At 35.0% G+C, this 19,742-nt stretch overlaps 1 protein-coding gene and 1 long non-coding RNA gene across 2 annotated transcripts in view; one reads left to right on the top strand and one right to left on the bottom strand.

The window, feature by feature from the left end:
* Positions 1–16,469, top strand: part of LOC145675435 (uncharacterized) — a 29,062-nt gene extending 12,593 nt beyond the window's left edge. Inside the window, exons 3-4 of the mRNA XM_081745854.1 lie at positions 2,884–3,256; positions 14,391–16,469. Coding sequence (XP_081601980.1) covers positions 2,884–3,256; positions 14,391–15,114 — 1,097 coding nt within the window. The 3' untranslated portion in view covers positions 15,115–16,469. The remainder of the gene's footprint in view (positions 1–2,883; positions 3,257–14,390) is intronic.
* LOC145675437 (uncharacterized) overlaps positions 2,110–19,742 on the bottom strand; it is a 103,036-nt gene continuing 85,403 nt past the window's right edge. The window contains exons 2-3 of the long non-coding RNA XR_014129116.1: positions 5,636–5,780; positions 2,110–2,455 (exon numbers count right to left, since the gene is read on the bottom strand). This is a non-coding gene — a long non-coding RNA (uncharacterized LOC145675437). The remainder of the gene's footprint in view (positions 2,456–5,635; positions 5,781–19,742) is intronic.

Consider the following 19,742-nt stretch of genomic DNA (forward strand, 5'->3'; position numbering starts at 1 on the left):
CCAAATCCTTTTTGGTGAGGTGTTTTTCCACAGCTTTTTCTTTTTCTTACTTCGTATTTTACTTCTTGTGTCAACCATGGAGTTCTTTCCTTATTGCTACCTATTTTTACTGTTCCCCATGTTTCCTCTGCTGCTTGTAGTAGTATGTTCCTGAGTTTCCCTCACAGCAAGTCTATGCTTTTTTCTTCATTACTTTCGTTTCTTCTATTTTCTTCGATTTTCTCTGTTATTCAAAGTTGATATTTCTCTCTTGTCTTTTGTTTCTTTTAGTTTGAGTGATTTGATTCGTACTTTGTTTTCCCGTTCTTGATTTTTATTCCTTTCCTTCCGTCTGGTTATGTTTCTTTCGATTGCCCTTTCCAGGATTAATAGTCTGTGGTCGCTTCCTATTTCTGGGCGTCTTTTAACTCGGACGTGTTTTGTTTTCTTCAGTGCTTTTCTCTCTATTATGAAGTAATCGATTATAGATTTTTCGTTACGTGTTGGTTCCTCTCTTGTGTACTTCTGTATATCTTTGTGTGGGTATTTTGTTTTCGCCACTACCATATTATTTGCTAAGCAGAATTCTAAGATTCTGCTTCCGTTATCATTTAAGGTGTCTTCACCTTGCGGTTCTATAACATATCTCCATTCGTTTATATTGTTACCCACTCTACCATTCAGGTCTCCGACTAATATGACTTCTTGATTACTGTCGGCTGTGATTTTTTGGAACGTCTCGAAGAATTTTTCTTTGTTTTCTTCTGTGTCGTCCTCGTTTGGGCCATGTACTATTATCAATGTTAGTTCACAGTCTTCCTCTTTGGTGCTGGCTGCCATTATATTTTCATTTACGAATTCCCATCCTATTACGTTCTTTTTATTATCGTTGTGTATCAGTAGTCCTGCCCCTGCTCTGGCTCTCTCTTCTTTCGGGACTCTGATATATATGAGTATGTGTCCTTCATCCAGTTCTATAATTCCATTTCCTTTCTTCTAGTTATGGCCAGGTATCGTACCTTGGTTTTCTTTATTTCATTTACGAGTTACGTTTCCTTTCCGTTCAGTCCCCTGATAATCCACGTTCCGATATTCATGTACCTTACTCTTCGCCAATTTTCAGTCCTGTAGGTCCGGCCGCGCAGCTCTGGTTCTTCTTTTAATCATTTATAATCGGAAGTGCAGGGGATTCGTCTGCAGCTTCTTAGCATGATGGAGGGGCTGCCTCCTCTCTGCTCTCATGCTCGCAGTGAGGTTTTGAGATATTTACCTCCTGTGCTCATTGGTCGGGGACCCCTTATTCGTCAAAATCTTGCTAGAACTCGCTTATTTCTCAGCTAACCTTCATTTCTGAAGGCCGTTCCACCATCCGCCACGTTTCGGACACCCCACTGGGCTTGAGCTACGCTCATGGACCTTTATTTTTATGAAAAAAAAAATTTAGCATAAGTACTAATTTCCTACTTCATATTGTAGCCAAGTAATGGCATGACAATGCTTTTTCTTTCATATTGAAGTAGTATTAGCCCTACTACTACTTCGCCGTTTCATAAGAAAACAAGAAATAGCAAAGGAATGTTTTTGGGAGAATCATATGAAATAACTAGTAGATGTGTCATTTATGAACTCATTACCCCCAGAGCTTGAAACAGGGGGAAACTACCGAGTAATGCTTAATTCCCATATTTTTGCTTGTTGTAAATTTCCGAAAAATAAGATTAATTCTTGCATTTCGAAAGCCTATTGACTCTCTTTGTTTCCATATATCATAAAATGTCGAAGAGAACGTCATCCCTTTGTCATCAATACTATGACTCGCTCTTCAAAAACATATAAAGTAAAAATTATTTATACAATATATTTATTCAGGATTTATCCGATACATTGTATTCACACCTAGATATTTTTTAAATGTTATTGAATACACGTAAATGACTTGTGCAATTTACGTAATTCTTTGAAGTAAATAACATAATACATACACGGAATATTACAGAAAGTTCCTTTGCAATGAAGACAATTTGCATTCTGGTTCCTCTCAACACAAAGTTCTAATACAAATGAAAATTGGAAAGTCAGTAGCGGATTCTAAAGAGTTATTTTTACTTGTTTCCGATTTGACTACGACCACTCATACATGGAAAACTACATACCAAACAGTAGTGTTGTATTTGTTCAAGCTGTTTTGTTAGAATAAAAATTTATATAATTTATTAAAATATAATTTTTCTTTTCTCGCTAGTGTTTATTTAAAATGATTGATTACAAGATGCTGGTGTAACAGTTCTTATTCTGTTTCCAGACTAATTATTCGAATAGTTGTGTATTCGACAAGCATACAGCCATATTAATAATACTAGGCGCCTTTCTATGGAAGATCCGTAATATAATGTCGGTGGGAGCACACACCAGTCATATCTTCCAGTAAACTTTTGCGTTTATGCTTGTGCTAAGAAATGATAAACTTCAAATAAACCTGTAAAGAAATACGAATAACAGCTATTTCAGTATTAGAAATTGAGCAAAATGTCTTAATTAAATAGCATCAATGCCATTACTTATGAACTTTTGCATTTTATTTACAAGAAAACAATTCTTTCTCTCATTTCGAAATATCCGTTTGGGGCCGATTTAATATTTACTTAATATTACAATCATTCGTTGTTTTTAAACTGTGATGAACATCTTTTGTGTGTAGTGTAATCTCATCCTGTTTGCGAATATGAAGCAATGTCCAAGATATTTGAAAAACGTAGAATTAATAACTTATTGCATGTTTAATAAATACTTTGAGATTTAACCTTATCATCATTAATTAGTGACAATCACTCTATGCATGTTTAATAAATATTTTGAGATTTAACCTTATCATCATTAACTAGTGACAATCACTCTATCTTTCAGTTAAAGATAGTGTGGATAGTAAAATGTATATAAAATCAGAAGTCATCTGGATGGAAGATACAAATGAGTGTTATCTTCAGGAAGATCCACTAGCAGAGAAGAACTTGATAAATCCAATGAAGATAGAGAAAGAAGAGTTTTCACTACCAGTAGTGACAGAAGAATACAACTTTAACAACGAAACTATAGTATCCTCCACAAAAGTGGCATTATCAGCTCATAGTGCAAGATGTACTGTTGATGTAAAATCATCATTTAGCAATAATACTTTTCAAACGTCAGTGCATAATGTGGCGCAACCAATTTCTTCAGCTTTCTCAACTGACACCAAAGAAGTTATATTGAAAACTACATCTACATCTGATCCGGAAAGGTATTGTTTATTTCCTAGATTTTTTTAATGTATTCTAGCACATTCCTAAACATTTAAATAGTCGTTGGGGAGAGTGGTGGCTCAGTGGTAGAGCGCTTATCTCTGGCACGTGATGTCCCTGGTTCGATCCCCAGCCAAGTAAGTTTGTGGTGGACATAATGTCCGTGGGCTTTTCCGGGTACTCCTCTTTCCTTCCACAATCTCATTCAACCAATTGTTCCATCATCATCATCTGTCTCTCTTACCCTAAAAGACATAATCGTGGTTCGTTAAACAGATAGATTTAAATTAACAATCATTACTTATAATAGCGTAGTCACACCTTTTCAAGATTTTTGATGTGTTTTGTTGAAAACATTTTGCTTGACTTTCATTTCCTGCTCCGAATTTCTCATGCATTAAATATTCCTCTATCGATTTTCTTTTGTATGGAAATACCAGGTTTAGTTCTTGTTATTTTTAATTAAAATTAATAATACGGTAAAGCTTCTTTACATAAATACAAATAATTTCTTGTACAAGCAGTAATAGTATATGGTTTTACCTCGTTTAATCTGTTTATTCAATACAAAGCAGATCACGTCTTATTTATCTTTCTTGAAGTCATGCCATGGTTTTGATATACTTTACGTATCAGATTATTATTTCAGTCATTCTAGTTTTAAATGTTATTATTTCATTATTTCTTTTGTTAACATTTTTTGAACTTAACTGATGGTAACCATTCATTTAAGCTATCTGCAAAGGATTGATTATTTTAATACTCTAATGAGTGTATTATTTTTAGTTCATGTGCCTTTTACGAGGAAAATATACTTTATAACTCAGATTAGCAATACTTTTAACCCGATGGAATTGCAGATTATAATAAACGATTTATACCTGTTATTATTTGTATCATTCAAAGTTCAGCATCTTTTCTCTGTTTCTCTGTTTAATATTTACAAATGGATTCCAAGATAAGATTTTACCACCTGTATATATATGTTTGATAATCCATATGTCATTAAAGTCAGTATATTGGTGTGTGATGTTGATCCTAGCCATTTTTTATTCTTCATTTGAACTTTCAAAAATAAATAAACAAATAATCATAAAGATAACATGTATGTAAGGCACTGATGAAACACATTCGATCTTGATCAAGCTGATGAACTTTTAGTATGTATATACAATACGATATCCAGAACTGCTTTCTGAGCTACGAGTTTTCAAAACTAATGTTCGACTTAGTCAGAATTTCACAAAGAAAACTTCCTAATTACAGTTTAGGAGAAAATTACATTGAAGTACCCTATTTGAGGCATAAGAGATTCAGTGATGAGACTATTTATTAGCCACGTTTTAAATGCAGCGATTAAAATGAACTTATAATAAATATTTGACGAAAACATGCATGTACGACGAATTACTTTTCCGTAGGAAAATTTTTCATGCTATAAACTATCCTTCATTGATTATCTTTTCTATCGGGTTATAATGATTTTTTTTCAATTTATTTTATTTTTAATTAAAATGAATAATACAAGATAGCTTCACTATAATATATACAAGAGTAGTTTTTGATGTAAGCAAGTATGTAATATATGATTCCAACGTCCTGAATCCGTCCTTATTTATTACGACTCATATTGCGTCTCAGTTTCTGCGAGATGTTTTCATATCACTACATGTTCTACATATCAGACTATTATTTCAGTTAGTGTGATTTTAAGTATTATTATTTCGAAACGCATTTTCTGTTACAATAGCTTATATTCTGATTTTATGAGTGCCAAATCATTTTCATAGATATTGCTAATAATAATATGCATATTTATAATGTGGATGAGAAAGGAACTTCATTTTGTTCATTGATTATAAGCAGGTTTGCTGTTATTGTAATACAATTATTCCAATGGAGTATGTATTATGGAGCGAATTTTAATACAAGTTAAATACCTTCGCATTACAGTAACGGAAAAATTTCTCGTATTCTATGAAAGTTTTGAAACATGGGGTCTCATTCCTTAGCGGTGAGCGTCAGCAACACAACGCAAATGTTACGTCATAGGCTTCAAGAGACCGCATAGCTTTTACAATTACTTCTTGTATTCATTGCATTGCCACGTTATTCGCAAGTTTTGCAAAGATTGTAAAAGGAATGGGGTCTAAAGCTGTGTATTTAAGTCTAAACCTACTAGCTATATTTTAACCAAACAAAATTATAGGGCTTACAGCGAGTCACTTTTTTAACTAAAAGTCACTTTTTTTTAGGTTCATCACTAAAAGTTACCTTTTTATAGGCTAATCATTTCTTCGTGTGATTTATATTTTGCATTGGTACTTTTCTAAGAAAAATAAAAAATAAATGAAAAAAGGCAGAAACTTGTTACTTACTACTCTTCTAGAAACTTCAGTACTTGCTGCCATGTCCAACTGTGCTGCCACATGTGAACCAAGTCAGCTTTAATCTGACTTCAACCTTTATTCTTTCTAAAGGTGGTTGGTGGATGCTTAAGCTCTCAAAGTGGGTTTAAAAGCCCTGTTGAAATACGAAACCGTGCAAAGTATGCAATTAATAATGAACCTCTAAACACAAGTAATGCATTTGTTTATTAGCTGACAAACTTAAGTAAAATATTTTTTTTTATTTATTTCAACCTTACTTATTTCAGCTATAATCCAGCCGGCCCTATTTTAACTGAAACAATAAAAGTAAATTAAATTTGTGCTCAAGTGTGATATCAAGGTTAAAATTGCTATTTGATAGGATTTTGGTCACTTTTTCATGTGCATTTGCTCACTTTTAAACTATTTACAGAAGACCAGACCACCACTAGCCTTGAAATTATGATCCTTACAATGGGTATCACACTTAGTAAAATATTGAACTTGATGCTAGATTTACCAAAACTGATAGAGGTGGCGAAACATGTTCATCTGATTTATTTTCGTCGTCTTACAGACATGAGAGTATATTCGAGGATATCAAATCATCTCATTTCGTATTTTTGTAAATTATGTCTTGCATGCTAGACCGGCTTCATTTCCCGGTGGGAGCCTATATAACTCGCATTAAGCTCTAGGTTCACATCTCTTATAGCTTTACTGCCGAAAGAAATGCTAAACTTAAACCAACCAACTTCTATAAATTGACGTTTTTACAAAAGGTAGTATACAGTAAGGAAGGCACTCTTAAATACGACAATAATAAGAACATGAAGATCCTGTTGTAAATAAATTATGTAAAGTACGAAATAGTTCATTTAACGGCATAAAGAATGGAATAGATATTCAGCCGTAAAGTATTATACTTTAGAATATCTACTGTCTGAAATTATTCTTAATGATCAGATAACTATGTTGTTTCATTCTATCCAGGACCTTCCATTTATTCATATTGCAAGTCAAGTGCAATTTTCTATCAGAGTTCAATATATAGGGGAAGGATTCTTAGCTTGAGACTGTAAAATATCTGGAGAGATAAGCATCGGACGACATAAAAAAAATGTTAGAAATAAAACCTTAATACTATGAAGAAGGAAATTTGCTTGTGAAAAATTAGCCCCAATCCCTTGAGCTGAGTGCTCCAACTTCGAAAACTAAAGTGGGAGCAACATGTATTATTGCAAATTCGAATTCTTCTAGGAAATATAAGTATATTTTATTCGAAACATTTTTCTCCATTACTCGAAACCTAGATGACACTGTAATCAGCGAGAACTAAGTTCACTAGGATCTCTTCAATTAGTAACCCTCACAATTCATTCAAAAATAAATTAGCGATAGGAAATACCTTTCCCTTCTTTTGAATTTTTTCATGTTTCGTGTCTGACGACCAAGCAGTTTCTTTCGTTCTTTCAATATGAAAACCTGTTCTATTTAATCATGCTCCAGTGTTAGTCGAGAGTTGATAACACGAAAGCTATTTTCTTACTATAAGTTATCTCAGTATATGGATGATTGTTTTCGATCCATTCCCTTGCCTCGTAACGTTCAATTATAATAAGTGGTCACGTTGACTAGCTTCAATTCCATATGTTCGACGTTATTTCGGCGCACACATTCGTGATTCGCTCTATCATGTTTTCTTGAGTTTTGACAATTGTTGATCAACTTTATCTCTTAGGAAGGCCCACAAAATGAATATTATGCCAGATACTGCCAGATTGTCCATAAATCAGAAGTATTTCGATTTTCTCTTATACAGACAAATAATCCATAGTTATTGACTGACAGTAAAACTGAAATAATAATATGAAATGTAACAAAATAAAGTAACGAAACTACGTACAGATAGTTCAGAAGCAACGAACAGGCACAGTTCGAAACAAATGAAACAACACAATGACTGTATTAAAAATTGTCTAATTTAATGTAGTATCAGTAACACTCACAACGTACAGATCAAAAGCGACTTGTAAAGAACCTTCTTGAAAAACTAGATGAACACATTTTCAAACTAAATATGTGGGCGTAAAATGAAATAATAACAGTGCTCTACAATGATTTTGCTGTTTGGAAACTATTACGGTTTTCTTAATGTTTTTGATAATTCACCAGGACATCAAAGCAATTGAATTCCACCATCAGGGACGTTGGAGAACAACAATGTTGGCGAATTATTGTTGGACGTTGGTACGTGAAGATTCACGAACTACTCACAAAAGGAAGTCTAGATTTAGAAGCTTCCAAGTAAAAAGGCAGAGACAAAAATGAGGTCAGTTGTTTATCAATGACCTTCATCGACGTAAATACGCTAGTTGTCGCCTGGGGCAAGAGCGCGCCTTAACGCTCGCTTGACCAACTAAACCAAAACGCTCCCCCAAATATTTGCCCAATTTGGGTCCTCCCAATGCGGTTTCCATTGCACAAGCCTCGTTTGCCCCCCTAGTTACATCACTGATAACCTTAATTTATTAGAATGTCGATGTTCAGATTAGTTCTGACGCAAAATTATGTTCCTTTGTTAGAAATATATGGTCATAATGTTACTCTATATTAGCAGTGTTGCTGTGTAAATAGCACGATTTTCGCAATCATGTTTTCCGATTTGTGAATGAAAAAATCTGACTGATGGGAGAAAACTAATTTCATTTTCGTAATTAGCAACCTCAAATTGTATAAAATCAGGTGTCAAATCAAAAACAACAGCGTTCAAAAAGTTTCATTTTGTCGAGCAGTGTAATTAATAGTTTCTCAGGTACCGTGGTCGTGGAAAATGGAGAGATGCAGCCACAAATTCTCGGTAGGCACCTATGAATATTTCCGCACTCTGTACCCAATTGAACTGCTACAAACAATACATCTGGATTATCTGAATTAACATCAAGTGCACAGCTATCTTTCGCTGATTCTACAACTATACGAGAAAATGTTTGAGAAAAAAGTGGTTCTGTGTTTTGGTGATTTAGAATGAATCGTTTCCAACTGAGCTTAGTTTTCTCTGATTTTAGCACCATCTATCAGGAACTAAAATATGTTTGGAATAAAATTTCCCTTTTTTTTTTATTTTGAGAATCCTTAACTTCCTTCATCATTACTCTGAGGGGATGGGGGTTAATTTCATCCCCGGTTAATCTCCTCTTGCAAAATATTAACTATTTCTTTCTCCAGAAATTTTGTAGTCTCAAGTTTTAAAAAACACGTTGTATGACCCAGGAATTATATAGCTTCGTCGCTTTAGTTAACTAGATATGCGCATTAATTAATTGGTATTTGTATGAGTATTCTACCATCTCTAACAAGTCGCTTACGAGTAATCCAGAGATTTCCATCTTTCTTTTGGCGTGGAAGTTAAACGCGTTGATATAACTGTCATTTTTTACTTTATTATATTTCTTCCTTTCCTCATTTTTATGCTAACATGAAATGTTCATAACTGGTTAGTTTTTGTGATGGTAGTTGTGAAATTTTCATATCATCAGTGTGGGACACCGTATATGAACTGTATTTTTAGAGGTCAGATTACGTGAAATTCCGACGGTTGCATTAAACTTTGGGTCATTCAATCCCTCTCTCTCTTGATCGTGTCAACAGGTGACCCTTCTGGGCAACACGCGGACAACCTTTTCTGGTGGACTAAGTACTCCTTTCGTCAACTCACATGAACGTTTATTATTATTACTGTTTTGTATTGCCTCCTAAGCTCACTTTCTAGCTCTAATAAGAACTTGTGTTGGTGTATTGCATGACGAAGAACACAGTAAGCATGAATTTCGTTTCGAATTCTTGAAATTTGAATTTCTTCCGACATAGACACAAGAATGTTTCTACTATATGTTTTAAGGTTGTTCTCTTGCCTTGCTGATTTTCCCTTGTCTTTCTGCCACAAAATTGACAACTGAATGTAATATTACTCTATGCAATCATAATTTCGTTGAATGCATTATTTGTTTAGTAAATGTAAAACTATTAAACCAAAAATGTAATAACATAATTACAAGTAGACTACGATGATTACACATCTGTGTGTGTGCGTTGTGTTAATTGTTTTACTAGTTGTTCGAGTGTTCCCAAAAGACGCTCTTGTCGGTTACCTTCCTTGGAGCCAAAACCAATGTGTAATTTATAAAAATCCATCAAAGTCAGCGGGATAAAAGCAAGATTATTTTAAAATATGTTGCCGTTTTCTGGTAACACTTGAGTGATCCTATGCATCAGTTGCATAGGATGTAGAGAGGAAAACGATTCCAAAAAAAAAAAAAAAAAAAGTTAAATATCACGAAAGAATGTAAAATAACATTTGCTTGCAATACCATTAAAGCAACCTTTATCATATAGTAAAGTTATCTTATGTCAGGATGTAATAAAAGGGAGAGTAAACCGAATCTTTAAGCATCGTTATATGTTAATATATTATTTGCTCATATGCGTTGTTTTAAAGCAAACTTCTAAACCAAGGACTCTTTCAGGAAAGTGATATTAATCTATTTTCTGATATATGATTTTGGTAATATCAAGTAATCTCTGAGAAAACCTACTGCAAGAACCAAAATATACATGCAGTCAGGAGTGTGAGGAAAACTTCAGTATTCTGAATTTAAGTTTCAAAAGAAATTTTTTGCATCTTTCCTACATTAGGTCCCAAAAACTATTAAAAGCTAAACTCTATAGGACACCTGCTTTTTCTCGGGAAAAGATATCTTGATTTTTCAAATTGCTAGAATAATGCTAATGTCTCATAATATTAAAATACTCTCACATATTTTCAGATTTATACACATTAACTCATTTGCTGGAACAATGATGCGTTTCTTCTAAAGCCGTGACTTTTTAAGTATATTTCCGCAATTCAATGTTCTCGAAACTAACTGTTGTTTGTGAGGAACCTTTGTACCCATTATTGCTAGTTTAATAAGCATGAACTTTTAGTAATATGAGCAAGTAGCTCATACGGTGCTCGTCATCGCTCATGTAACATTTAAAAAGTTACAGCTCCTTTACATAGCACTTCATATAACTTATTTCTAATCACTAGAGCCGATTTAGAGAAAATCGAAAAATACTAAATGCCAGCAATAATAAATTGTCCCCTAAAAATCCTAAAGACCCTATGTCCCTTTTCTAGAGTTACCTAAAATATGCCGAATCAACAATGTGAATTAAAATAGCGCACAAATATAATTTGGTCTCATAGGTAAGTCATGGTGTATAACGAATTGTGTTGCCTAAGCTTTCTGCAAGCTTCACCACTGCAGCACAGCAACTTTACGCTTACATTCGAAAAACACGTAACAGATTACAGTAAGTTATTATTTAACATTCTCCTCTATCTTCAAAAATAATTAACTATGTCACTTTATTTTACTTGTCATGTACTAGCGATCAAGCTGCGCAGGCATAAACAACATAATCTTTGCGTCTTCGATTCTCATTCCTTTCGTTTTGCTTAGAACAATGTAACACTAAGGTGCATAATTGCATTTCTGTTTAACAGCTGCATTAATATTTTGTCTAGTTGTTTCAGATTGAATTATGTCCGTCATATTTTCTTGACATTATACACCATTATGAAATACATCCACCTGCTTGAATCATCCGACGTTAATAATTTCAAACTATTTAAAAGATGTGCGGATTTAACATTTTAAGACTATTTCATGAATTCTTTACCATTCATTTTCTGTCGTCTAATTATGTTGGACATTCCTTGCAGTGATCCACTAATTGTATTATTGATTTACATATATATAAGGGTACCCACGATAAAAATACTGAGCCTTGAGCCACTTACTTAACTAGTGAATCTTTTTCTTCATACTAACTGTGTAATGTCATGACCAGGAGACCGAGCGATCACTCCGGAGCTTAGTTTCCATTGTAATAAACTTCTGTGTAGAATGAGGAAAGGAATGCTTCGCCATACAGCATTAGTGATTTTCGAAAACAGTTATAATTAAGGTGACGGCGTCGAGCAAGTCCTTTTTCCGGAAGTCAGTTCCAGAATAACCTATCAGTGAAACGTCTGCAGATTACATAGAGATGGACGAAGATAGTGTCGCTCGAATTACTGTCCCTTTTGACTTTGAATAGAACTTCAGTGTTGAACGAGAAATACGGCTGGAGCCTTGTCCATTTGAATCTATACATTTGTAGTCTCCTCACTTCACAGGTGAAGGATGTGTCATACAGAAGAGTCAATGCTGTTCGCCTGAAAGTAAGCTGTATTGACTTTGTTGTTTGAAAGCAGCAAATGTGTAGCCAGTGTTTCCAACCACACAGAAAATACTTTCCTGAATTGGAATAGGTTAGTACATGTTCATAAATTGAGCTATGAATAATATGGCAACGAAAATCCATAGTCAGAAGCAGGTTATTGGATACTACGTGGCGCTGTGCAAGTTACTGATTGGAAGTTTATGAGGCGGAATATTTCACGTACAGCTCACAGACGACGAGAAAAACCCTAAAACAGGGGTAGCGAGGAAAGGTCAACGACACGATCAAGTCCATTTTCGGTTTTTGAGGTGTGGTCTATACTTATATGCCGTCTGCTACTCCGGGTAGTTATCTGTGTGCTATTCCGTGGTGTCATTTGAAACCCCCATGCGAAAAGTAGGCGAGCCCATACCTACGTCATACTACTTCCGTTAGGGTTCTTCTCGTCATCTGTGAGCTGTACAGGCGGGCAAATTTCTCAAGAATGGTCGAAAAACAGTAATTGGATAGAATCCATGTGTTTGTATTACGACTAAAATTCCGAAAGAGTGTAATATTTGATGCAGTGTATCCCCACCAGAAAGAGACGGAGACAGCGGACGAGAGAACGACCGCGTGAGCACGAACACCTGGGAATGAAGACGAGATGTTTAAAAATATCCTAGTGGAATTCCAGGCGTCTTCATCGAACTCATGACATAGCTATGTATCCGTGTTCTTCATGATAGAAACATTTATCGATACCACATACAAGGTATGCAAGATTTCTTGTAGCCTGATATGTGTAGAAAGAGTTTGTCGTTCTTTTCTGTAACAAGTTACCAACGAAGAACAATTTCTATAATCGCCGATGAAGCAGTCTTCAGTCTGCATAGCATCAACAATTTCCAAATACTCAGTAAGGGGACCACAACAACATGCTTGAGTCCAAAGCACACACGCTAATACCTTTAAAATAATGTGTAGACTGGGATGTTAAAGTGTTCCTTTGCTTGGACATGTTTACGTGACGGTTCAGTTACCTACAGTTGGATATTTCACTGGACGAAAGATGAGTTATGAGCCTCGTACAGTTGGAGTTACTTCAAATTTTACCGTGCCCCTTTACCGGTGTTTCTATCTGACTACCATACAGATGAATAGGTATCTATAATCAATGCCAATAACCTGCACGGTCTCCGGATTTTCTTCAACTTGATTATGATGGGCAGTTCATCTAAAAACACTCAGATCCGCCAGCTCTGCGCAAAACCAGCACCACATATGTCAATACGAGTTCATGCAAGTGCAACTATTCGCACTCATATTATAATCTTAGTGCGTGTACTGCACTTGCTGCTGTGATGTAGCATAGTTGACGCTTCGAACATTTGCTGTGATACCTATAGTTACTATGCTGTTGTTAATTATTCATTTTGTCATTAGCATTCCCGTGGTGGTTTCAGTGAGCCTTCATACAACATACGTTACCGGTACCGTAGTGTTTGAGTGCAGTATTTCGATGGGGCACATCCCATGTGCTATCTCACACAGTCGATATCTGCGTTTTCTTAATTGCGGTTGGAAACACTGGCTACATGTACCTTGTGCCATATTGTTCTATTGCGTCTGTGTCATCTGCTATTTGTCCAGAAGAGATTAATTTTGTTTCATTAACTTAACTAATTTCCCATTTTGCCTCCGATTGATTCTACGGTGTTCCCGGGAACATCATTTTTATCCCTGCTGATTGTTCCTGTTCCTATGTGTAGTCTGTCTCTATTGATCTCATCTTGCGTTCCATCGTCTCTTTTTTCTTGTTTGTTTGCAGTGTTTTATCGGAAACCCTGCCTATTCCCGAGATCACATTGCGCGGATACTACTCCTTTCGCATTTGTGGGACACCTAAATTTTAACTTAACAGGGACATGTCACGTCAATGAAATATCCGTCATATCAGCTTCTTGTACCACTTTCCAGCACCACTCGCATGAAGATAGTGTCCCTTGTGACAAAAGTTCGTACATACTTTTTTGCTTAAATTCATGTGTAATATCACCAACTCGAGATTATCGGTGTATTAACGTTGTTTTCATTTAATTTCGTCCACGTCCTGTGCTGCTTCATTGGGATAGAATGAATCGTACTTTTTCAGGAATATATTAGTTTTCAGTTTCCTTGTCTCCCTTGTCACGGGCAATCAATGGGTTTGCGTAGGTCGTACATATATGTTCTCATTTTGGTTTCTGTGCTGAGTATTTTTCTTGTTGTTTCATATGTGTAGACCAATTAGAATAGATAGTGACAGTTGGAAGTTAATAAAATTTCTTTTCTAAAAAATGAATCCGTACCAAGAACCTTACATCACGTACTGGGTCTGCAAGTCTTAAAATTTCTGTAATATTACGTCAGTCCTAAGAATTACATTATGATAAATGTTTATTAATAAGCAAATAATATTCAAATTTTTCATATAAGCATTTCCTGAGTCTGTCTTTTTAAACAATTTCAGCTCCGAAATTTCTTGCAATGGATGTGACAAAACGCTGTCCAAAAATTCTGACTTGAAAATGAGAACTGGTGAAGAAATGAACTCCTGCTGGCAGTGCTGTAAAAATATCGCTCCAACTTCTCTACAATTATCAAGAAATTTGATAGATGAAACTTGCTCCTTCCAGAATCTTTACATAACGTTCAGTGAAAAATTCCTTTCGAAATTTCACAAGACAAAAGATACAAGTGATAATCAATATCTGTGTCACGAGTGTGGAAAAGTTTTTAGTAAACTATCTCATTTGAATGCACACATATCATATCATACCGGTGTACGTTCACACTGTTGTGTGAAATGTGGTAAAACGTTTACTAAAAAATATGGTTTGAAGAGGCATATGTTAATTCACACAGGTGAGAAACCACACAAATGTCATGACTGTGGAAAAGCTTTTGCTCAAAAATGTGATTTAAAAGCCCATTTGTTAATTCATTTAGAAAAGAAACCACACTGTTGTAAACTGTGTGGTAAAATGTTCAGACAAAGATCACATTTAAGATTCCACATGACATCCCATACGGGAGAGTGGAATTATTCATGCAAGGAGTGTGGTAGAAGATTTTTTATGAAAACTGATTTTGAAAGGCATATGTTAACACACCTGCCTGTTACCTGTCAGGAGTGCGGTAAAACTTTCAGTGAAAAATATGAATTGAAAATTCATATGCTATCTCATCTGTAAGAGCATACTATTGTGGAAAGTGCGAAGATCCGCTCATTGAGTGATCTATTGTAACATTTTTGGAAGATTTGACTTCCGCTTTGACTAGTGTCACACAGGTTGTAAGTTCCTCGAGTCACAAGTTGCACCAAGTTGTAGCGATTTTAATTGCTTCAACATAAAAACTGTCCTCAAAATATAGTATATGTTTATTTATTTATTTATTTATTTTGTGGGAGCGATACCTCCTTACACATTTGTTGTAAATTTAAAAATTTTAAATCGAGTGTCAATTAATAAGCACTATACATTGTAGAATAGAACAAAATAAAAAAAAAAGATATTACAAGGAAAGGACATGAACCTGTCAACGGGACTTCCTAATCAAACCTAGTCCATTCGACAAGCATAGCTATGTTCATGCACAAAAAATTAGGTGCCATGGACAATGGAGTAGGTCACTGGGGCCCATTGACCCTGATAGTATTTAAAAAATCAGAGACTCGCAGTAAAATAGCTATTGCATCCACACTGTTCATTGGAAAGTCATGGTTTGTAGTTTATTCTCTTCACCACGGAACAAGCTTTCCAGAGTTTCTATGTATTAGGGGTCCCTAACGTATTGGAACAAGGAAATCTGGTAGAATGTCGGGATAATTTCCTCCAGAAATCCCTCCCATCAAATTTTGACCCCTGGAGTAGCCCCGGGTAAAGGTATACAATCGAAATGTATCTCAAAAGATAGTATACGGGATAAGAAATAACTATAACAAGTTTTGTATTCATAGACGGAATAGGTATGAGGGGAAATCGTGTATTGGTATACAAGCTGTTTCCCTCATGTATGTTCCATCTATCAACACAAAAGTTGGTATACACATTTTTTATTTCCCATACGCTTTTTTGCGATATATTTGGATTGTGTGCTTTTACTCGTAGCCACTTTAGAGGTCCAAAGTTGATGGGAGGTATTTCTGGAGGGAATTTTCCCAACATTCACCCAGTTTTCCCTGTTCAAGTACGTTAAGGGCCCCTAATGCATAACATCTCTGGAAAGCTTGTTTCATGCTGAAAAGAATAAACTATAAACCATAACTTTCCAATGAACAGTGTTGATGCAATAGCAATTTCACTGCGAGCCTACGATTTTCTTTATAGTAACAGGGTTAATGAACCCCAGGGACTTACTGCGTTGTCCATGGCACCTAAGGTTTTGTGCATGAACACATCTTTGTTATGTTTATCGAATGGACTAGATTTGATTAGGAAATTCTGTTGACAGGTTCATGCCTTTGTTAGTTTAATCCATTTAGTAAAATTGTTTGTGAGAAAAGTAAACTAAATAATGGTAATAAACATTTTGCGGTTTAATAAAAGATAGATTTTGTATTAAGCACTCACTAGATTCTTCCAGTTCCTAAACTTGGTGTCCAGAACTCACTAACTTCAGCTGGATAAATGCAAAAGCGGTGAAATCAACAACGAGGTCTTCTGATGTAAAAAGAACCGGATATTTTCCTGATCTGAAAACTTACACATTGCAATCTGTGTATTTCAGTGCAGACAATGACATTTTCATAACGAAAATTGAAAATTGCTCAATGAATGAAAAATTAAGTCCACGGAAGATTGAAATGTCATCTCATGACTAATAATTTGATAACGCGAAATTAACAGATCCGATCACGGTATTTGAAAGTAACTGACAACATTCCATGTCTGCGTTTTTGAAGCGTGAACAACAAAACAGGAACAGTAGTGCGGGCATTTAGCTTTAACAAGTTTGGTACTACACACTTCCAAATCAACATGAAAAGTAACTCCATGATAAAATGAGATCTCAGGATGGAGTTGTTTCTGTTGTCGAACATCAGCGAATTAAGTATGTTTCAACTGTGTTGAATTTCGTTTTCCTCTCATATTGCCCGTCTATCTCTAAGGTTTTTCATTAAACACATAATGTTTTAAGAAATTAACAACCGAAGTAATATCGGATCCTCAATAAGTAATTATAAATGTATATGAATGGGTAAAAAGACCACAGCAGCGGCATATTATAACTTTCGATAACCATATCTTCATTTGCAGAACAACTATCAATTGCTAACTTGGAACTTTAAAAAAAAAAGAGAAACCTAAAGACAATCACATAATTCTGTCTGTTTTATGTCATTCCATAACGCGCAACACAATGCTGCTACAAGCACCTAACTACAGAATAAATCGTGCATTTGTTGCTGGAAAGTTAATTTCTAATGAAAGATAGACTCCTCAGAAATGATATGAGTGATTTTGACATATCAGTATTAATTCTATTTTAATTTGTTGCTGCTGTTATGAACTAAAAAGATATACTTAGTTGCCTAAGCCAGAAATAAGGGAAATGAGATGCAATTTAGTGACCACATATCTAGTGGCCGTTTCTTATCTTTCCCTTGCACAATATCGGATCGTGTAGCAAGTGTTGAGACTTTTGCACACGAGATGAACTTAATGTCTAAAATCTCGATGTGTGTGAGTCGCAGCGAACCTTAACCATTTGAATCGTGACGGTAGAAGCCAGAAATACGCCTAAATTGTTGTAATTCGTATCATCAAATATACTGGATTATGCTGTGAAAAATTAAACATTCCTCAAAACTGCACTACGTTTTGCACTTTTATTTTGATAAAGGCGCAAATGCTGTATAACCCCGCAAAGAAATTTGTGCTATTTATTTATAACCAAGATATGTTGTCAAACCAACAGACAAAAGATAGTCGCTTTCGTTCTGGAAATTTCGATGTCTAAGATTCTCTTCTCAGTGGGCGACCAATTAAAGTAAATGCGGTTCAGTAAAATTTGAGCAAAAACGACACATAGGAAGTCATAGCATAACCGTTTTTCATCACGCAATGTGGAACCATTTGAAAGACACTGGCTTCACAAAGAAATCTTACGTACACTCAAAAATATTTACTAGGTCGAATTACCATCCGTAAATCTCTATTGACACTTAACGATCCCCAATCATAATTATGCTGTTGATCGGGAGTGATGAGAAGTAGATAATCTGTGACAAGGATATGTGAAAAAGATGTAGTTAATACGAAACTCATATCTCGGCCAACGACCACACTGACCCCCAAGAAGTTAATAATACTGTGCTTTGGAGGAATACGAGACACACATCATGAGCTGTTCCCAAAGTCCAGAATGATGGACATGGAGTATAGACAACTATCACTAGTGCAACTGTCATTGCAAAAGAAACGACCGGAATTGGTCAACAGAATGTGTTGACCGGGAAAATTATTTAAACAAGAATATCCTAGTATATGCCAGTGAGAACCTGAAATATGTCTGTAGATATTCAATGAAAAGCCCACGTTATTACTTATAGAGGAGAAACGATTCACCTACTAGGAGCATGGAAAATTTTTCAATCAAAATCGTAACTTCTACAGCAGAACAGCAAAAGTTTTTACTAAAATGGGATATATATATATATATATATATATATATATATATATATATATATATATATATATATATATATATGAACGCGAAATTTTAAGATTGTGTTGCTGTCTTAATTCGACCCAGATGTCGGTCTAAAATTGCCAGTTTAAGCGATGTAGATTTAGCAGTAAAACAATGGCGATGTAGAAATTTGTGATATACAGTATATATATCCTGTAAAAAAAAATCGTCCTGTAAAAATCGTAATTTATTGCATATAAATTCGGTCCAGAGTATGTGTATGTTATTTGCTTAATTAGCAGAACGAAAACATCGGAATTAAACGTTTTATTACGTTTCACTATTCATTTGATATTAGATGTAATTGAAGCAAAATATTATAATGGGGTTCACTAAGTGAATGTAGATGTTTCCAAGATTATTGGAATGAGAAGAAAATAATTGATTTAGAAATGTAGTTTAACAACTTTACTATTAATATTTAGATGTGAGTAATTTCTTTGAGCAATAATATGCTTTTTTGTGATCTGCTATTTGTTCTCTAAATTATAAAAATTTTCAATAGTGTAATTCGTAAGAGTAACAAGGTTTTCAATGAATTTCAGTTTATTCTTTTGCAAATACGGTAGATAGACATATGTATTTTCTAACTACAGATAATTCATTTTCTTTCCAGTATGGATCGTCTCCTTGTAGCAGTGATTATCAACTTTTGTACTGCTCATTTTTTTTTATTATTTAAATCTCCATATTATCACCTTCAATCGATTCCACGGATTTCGAAGCGACCCAGGGGGCGCGGTGGCTCAGTGGTAGAGCGTTCACCTCCGGTACTTGGGGTCCCTGGTTCGATCCCAGCTCGCGCCGTGTGGACTTTGTGATGGACAAACACCGTGCTCGTGGGTTTTCTCGGGGTTCTCTCGTTTCCTCCCACTTTCATCATTCCACCATTTCACTCATTTCTCATTATCACCGTCTCCTTTAGCCTAACCGGTGTAACCCTGGGACGTTAAACTTAAAGATTTCATTTTTTTTCGAACCGACCCAAACTTAACATATCTACTCCTATCCCATTAAGTACTTTTAATGTCAACAACGCTACTGATGTGCAAACTATACCACCATCTAATCCATGTCTTACCGTAAGTGTGCTAGTGTACTAATATTTAAGCCAAACATTAAAACA

This window comes from Thermobia domestica, chromosome 18 (genome assembly GCF_964235325.1).
Source record: "Thermobia domestica chromosome 18, izTheDome1.hap1.1, whole genome shotgun sequence".
NCBI lineage: Eukaryota > Metazoa > Arthropoda > Insecta > Zygentoma > Lepismatidae > Thermobia > Thermobia domestica.